The sequence below is a fragment of the Echinops telfairi genome, unplaced genomic scaffold (assembly GCF_000313985.2).
Source record: "Echinops telfairi isolate 266 unplaced genomic scaffold, ASM31398v2 ScPeMD7_17;HRSCAF=63, whole genome shotgun sequence".
Lineage (NCBI taxonomy): Eukaryota > Metazoa > Chordata > Mammalia > Afrosoricida > Tenrecidae > Echinops > Echinops telfairi.
Genome location: NW_022103914.1, coordinates 4,019,597 through 4,025,605, shown reverse-complemented (window position 1 = coordinate 4,025,605; position 6,009 = coordinate 4,019,597). Strand labels below are relative to the sequence as shown.

At 49.7% G+C, this 6,009-nt stretch overlaps 1 protein-coding gene across 1 annotated transcript in view; it reads left to right on the top strand.

Moving 5' to 3' along the window:
* The window catches only part of SLC12A8 (solute carrier family 12 member 8), a 161,967-nt gene that overhangs the window by 27,397 nt on the left and 128,561 nt on the right, over positions 1-6,009 (top strand). Inside the window, exon 3 of the mRNA XM_013007141.1 lies at positions 2,444-2,675. Coding sequence (XP_012862595.1) covers positions 2,444-2,675 — 232 coding nt within the window. The remainder of the gene's footprint in view (positions 1-2,443; positions 2,676-6,009) is intronic.

Here is a 6,009-nt window from a genome sequence, read left to right as displayed (position 1 = left end):
AATTGTTCTTTTGTCATATCTTGCCCTGTCCGACGTCTCCCTTCACCCACTTTTCTGTTGTCCGTCCCCCAGGGAGGAGGTCACATGTAGATCCTAGTCATCGGTTCCTAGGGTACGCTTGCCGCAGAGAAAGGGCATTTTGCTTGTGCCAAAAGATTTCCTTAGAGGAAATGAATGGGAGTGCTCAGACCCACTGAGACCCGGGGCGGCCTGGGTGCCAGGAGGCTGGAGCCCCGGTGTGGACCGCTCTGCCCGAGGAAGAGGCTAAGAAGCAGCAGGCAGCTGCATGGGCAACGGGTTTGAGACTGAAGGCCCTGTCCTGCCCTTCGCAACCACTGGAACATTATTTGTCAGCCATGAATATGTTTTCACAAGCAAATGAAATCACCAGTACCTGAGTAGTGTCTTTTAAAAGTTTTATAAATGAAACGATACTAGTCTTGTTTTCATTTTCAGTTGTACTTCTGAGCCACACGTACATACCAAAAGAGCCGGCCTTGGCTCGAGAGCCGCAGTTTGCCGACTGTTGCGCTCGGGGACGCTCTGGAACCCGAGGGTGGGAGGCGTTCCCACTGACACGCTTGGTGGTGACTTCGTGCTGGGAGGCCAAGTGCGGACACGCACACGTGCTCTTTGTAAGCAGTCACTGGACCGAACAAGGCTTTTATGAGGGTGCAAAGGGTGGAGGGCGGCCCCAGACACTGAGTTTGTCTAAGTAGAAGTTTTATTTCTTTTGTTAAGCAGCAGGGCAGGGTCTTCCCGGCATAAATGCATTTGATTCTCTGTTAGCACAAACTCTGTGGTGTGTGTGTGTGGTCACTGCACGCTTCTCGGGGCACACGAGCTTTCTCTTAATAGTCTAAGAACCTACCTACCCCCTCCTCATTGCCACCCACGGAGATCCTGACTCACAGAGACTCGATAGAGGGATTCCAAGGCTGTAAATCTTCACAGGTTGAGAAACTAAGAAACACTAAACTCACTGCCATTGAGTTGATTCTGACTCACAGGGTGGCGGGGAGAACTGCCCCATGGTTGTTGAGAATATAACTATTTACAGGAGTAGAAAGCCTCATCCTTCTCCTGCAGAGCATCTGCTGGTTTCGAACTGCTGACCTTGCAGTTAGCAGCCCAACACATAACTCACTAAGCCTCCAGGGCACCTCCACAGGTTGAGAGGAAAGTAATAAATGGTCCGTTTACTTTATACCCTGGGAATTGGTATCTCAGTGTCTTACTTCTCTGCTACTTTTATAGCCAGACAGCCTGTAAGATGAGCAAGCCCCAACGCTCACATTTCCCACCCTCTGCGTGGACAGCACTCAGCCTCCTGCAGCACCGACCTGAGACGGGGGACCGGTGCTAACGGACAGAGAGCAAGCCGTGATGCCGAGTCTCCTGCATGTGGGCTGGTCTAGAGGGAAAGATGTTCACAGACACGTTCACTAAGTGCTGGTGACCATCACCTCAACGTGCCTGCTTGACTTGCAGGGTTTTGTGTGTCCTTCTCCCTCAGAGCTGCTGGTGGTTTTGAACTGCCAACCATGCCGATCGCAGCCCAACCTGCAACTACCACACCACCAAGGCCTGGGGTACTTCATGGGGCAGTTCTACTCTGCCTTTAAGGTCGCTATGAGTCAGAATCAACTACATATTTCACAGCAGATTCACACACACACACATGCACATCATGGTAAAATAAACGCATAGAAACACGTAGGACCCAAACTTTACCATTTTCACATGTGTAACTCAGTGACTTGAATTCCTTCATGCTAGGCACCCATCACCACTGGCTGCTCCCACCTGTTCTGCCACCCATGTCAGAAACTCAGGGCCCTGTGAGCAAGGGCTCCCTCTCGCCCCTTTCCTCCTGCCCAGCCCTGGAAGCAACAAATAGACTTGGGTCTCTACTTCCGTGCCTATTCCAGATTCTTTCAGAGGAGTGCAACCCTATAGTATTTTTTCTTCTGTGACTGACTTATTTCACTCAGTGTCATATGTTCAGGGTTCATCTGTGTTGTAGCATAGATTATTTAAAAAAATAATACCAACCCACACAGAAATGGCAGGAAAAGCTAGGGTTTGTTGCAGCACCCTCTACATGTTGGTGAGAATTCCGTGTCTTCTTGTTCGGCATCTAGTTCTTGAATAACTAAGACGGAGGAATCCAAATGTCTCTTTGTCCCTGCTGTGCCTTTTCATTATAGTTATTACTGGAAATCAGCTCAAGGCTTAGGCTTGGCTGGTACTCTTCCATCGGGCAGGCCCGGGGCTCCAGGTGGGGGTGCACGGGTGGGAGAGGCTCTTCGACAGTCACGCTGGCCCTCGGGTGCTGAGCCTTGCTGCTGAGGGATGGGTCCGGCGGAGGTGAGCGTGGACTTCCGTGAGGGGCAGTCTGGTGCTCCTGCCTTGCCGACTTCTACCTGGACCTGCTTGTTAGTGTGTTGCAGGTGCCATGTACATCACAGGCTTCGCGGAATCCATCTCGGATCTGCTGGGCCTCAGGAATATCTGGGCCGTGCGAGGGATTTCAGTGGCGGTCCTCCTGGCCTTGCTGGGCATTAACCTCGCTGGTGTCAAGTGGATAATCCGCCTCCAGCTGCTACTGCTGTTCTTGCTGGCTGTGTCCACGCTGGACTTCGTGGTGGGCTCTTTCACACACCTGGACCCAGGTAAGCCCGTTGGAGCCTTGGTGTATGGCCTGAGAGTGCTCTGTGTTGCTTGATCGATGCTTACGGGTGTGAGGTTGCAAGTCTGCCTCCCCGCAGGCTCCTCCTACCTTGAGGTGGTCCCTGCCTGGACCAGGGGAGTGGGCGCGTCTTGGTGGAGCTTCATGGGCCCAAAAGCTCCTCTTCAAATAATCATTTTCACTTAGCACATCTCCCATGTTTGCTTTTACTTTCTGTAAAAAAATCAAACAGACAAGTTTTGGTAAAATTAAGAAGAAAATCAAGCTGGATGAACACAGATCAAATTCATAACTGTGGCTGGAGAAAGGCAACAAAAAGTCTTACTTGAAGTACAGAAGCAAACAGGTTTTAGGGTTCATGTCATCCTTGTTTTGGGAGGTGGCTAAGGATTTGAGACAAATATAGCAAATGTAACCTAGGCCATTCCTGGAGAATAATGATAAGTATATACTTGATTATTCTCTACAGTTTTCTGAACTCGTTTTTTTTTTTTCCACAATAAAAATATGAATCCGTTAGCTAAGCTTCAAAAAGAAAATAAGCAACCAGGTATAATATTGCACAGGTGGAAGGGTCCCGTCGTCACCAAGTGATTGCTCTTTAATCTGACCCCGGGCTCCCCCCACTTTGGGAGATGTGGGGTGATTCTAGTGGTAAGTCCTGCGTTAGGTGAGAAGGCATGGCCCACCGTGCCCAGAACTGTGTAGTGTGATTACGGTGGATTGGGCACCAACACTCTGCTTCTCTTTAGCGTAGAGCTGTCCCTGGGATGAAGGGGAAAAAGATGACTGCCTGGTATCTCATGCTTCAGATACTCTGTCTCTCCAGGGCAGTGGTGGGCAAATTGGAATGATCACCGGGTGTTAGAGTAAACAGCCTCTAACAAGCGAGGGGTCTGTAGGCGCAATTGTACAGCTATACTATATAAAGATTATAGTAAAGTCATAGAAGATAGGAGAGAAGGTAAAATAAAGGAGTCAGACACATTTCATGGAGCATGCTCACCTCAGCCCCCCTTGGTGGTCCACGAGGAGGTGGGAGAAGAGAGAGCGAGTATATTTCTAATCAAGGCTTATATACACTTAGGGGGGCGTGCAAACCCTCCTGATTACACCATCACAGGAAGGGGTTATACTATAGGCAATACATTCAATGGGAGGGGGACGATCTAGGGGTGTAAATGAAATAGGAAGGGGAGGGACTAGGGGTACACGTGCAACAAGATGGGTGGACTCTAAAGTCAAGATGGCAGCCTAATCTTGATCCTTCTTGAGTTGGCTTGACTTTGTCTCTGGGCTCTCCTTCAGGGAAACAACCTTATCAGCAGGATGTGGGCCCCACCTACTGTGGGACAGACAATAGTGTCTCTTTGCTCTAGATGCCCGATGCCCTCAGGGAGGTAACCTCTAAGCAGCTGACCACACTGCGCTAGCAAGCTGGTCCTAGGCTGGGTATACAATATGGGAAACAACCTGGGGGAAAACCTCTTTGTATCCCACAACTGGGATATTGACCCACAATGGAGATGAAGCCACCCGTAGTGTGAAAAAGTAAAATGTAGCACAGATAAAAACCTCTAACGGTTTTGTGGGGGTGGTGGTGATGATGATGGTGGTGGTGGTGGTGATGATGGTGATAACAATTACATTGGACTGAGCACTTCACACGGAGCCTCCTCATGTAGTTGTTGTGTAACTCCGTGAGGCAGGAACAACTCCATCCCATTTTGGAGATAAAGAAACGAGTGATTCGCAAGAGAGCATGTGATTGGTGGAAATGTCTGCCAGGACTGGGATTTGAAACCAGGTCCTTGGGACTGCAAAGCTGAGCCCTGCTCTGAAGTGGGAAGCTGTCCTATCTGGCAACATCTTCTACTTTCTGCAGCTTCCTTGACATGGTAGCGGCGGTGGGTGGGTGCCATCGAGCTGATTTTGACTCACAGGGACCCCACATGTTTACAGAGCTTTTCTTGGCTGTAAAGGTCACCAGTTCAAAACCCCCAGCCACTCTTAGGGGGCGGACAGGGCTTTCTACTCCCATAAGAAGTTACGGTCTCGGACACTCACAGGAGCAGTTGTACCCTGCCCTGGAGGGTCACCGTGAATCGGCATCGACTTCATGGCAGTGAGTTTTTGGTTCTTTAACCTTTACAGCCAAGAAAAGCCACCGAGTATTCTCAGCTGTCATCTTTACGGCAGCCGACCACCAGTTCTTTCTCCCAAAGAGCCCCTGGGTGGGCTCAAACCACCGACCTTTTGGTTAGCAGGGCTCTTTTTCTGGACACCACATGCAGTCTTTTTGTTACTTCCGCCCCTAAGGCTGCCCCTGACATGTGTTCTCAGTCTTTCCCTTTGACAGCGTGCTGGTTGTGGGGCATTCGGTGGGCACATTGTGGTCTAGCCCTGGTAGCTCTCTCTATAGGGAATACTTCTTTTGGAAATAAAATAGTCAGCGTCTCAATTACCCGACCTTCATTAACCGAGCCTCTCCCCCAGGACCCCTGGGCCACCACCCCACGATCCCTGCCCACCAGGGCCCCCTGGACTCAGCCCAGTGCTAAAGGGTCAGGGCAGTGCGGGAGCGTGACTGCCTGGGGGCACCTCACTGCCGTGGCAGGGCCGTTCTCCTTGAACCCCACTCACCCGCTGGGTGTTTCTTCTCCTCCAGCAGAAGTCTTCTTGGCCACTCTTCTCACTTACTCCAGATCTTTCTGCTCCTTCTGCTTGGTCCATTAGCTGGAGGTAGTGTGAAGTGAAATTTCTATTCAGTTATTCCCATAGCAACTGACCCCGCTAGCATCTGGTTTTGGTATTACTCATGCTTCATATGAGTTTCTTACTTTAGGGGAACAGGTCCAAACTGAAACTAGACTAAATCTTCAAAAATAGATTTAGCAGAGTTCAACTCTTTTAACAAATACATATAGGCAGTCACAAAAAGCCTAGCAGGGCCTACGCCAGGTATTAACTGCGATTGTCTTTCTGCAGAGATTAAAAACCAGACCGGCTGTCTCTGAGTCAGTTTTGACTCAGGGCGCCCCTGTGTGTTCCGGAGTAGAATTGCAGAATTGCACTGCATGCTATTTCCAATGGCTGTGATCTTTCAGAAGTTGGTCACCAAGCCTTTCTTCCGAGGCACCTCTGGGTAGATTCAAACCACTGACCTTTGGATTAGGAGCCGAGTGCTTAGCTGTTGTGCCACCCAGGGTTGCTCTCCCAAGATGATGAGTGGCTATATGATCCTTTTTACACTCTTGTTTGTTATTCTACTACTCTTTGTTATTCTATTACTCTTTGTTATTCTATTACTCTTTGTT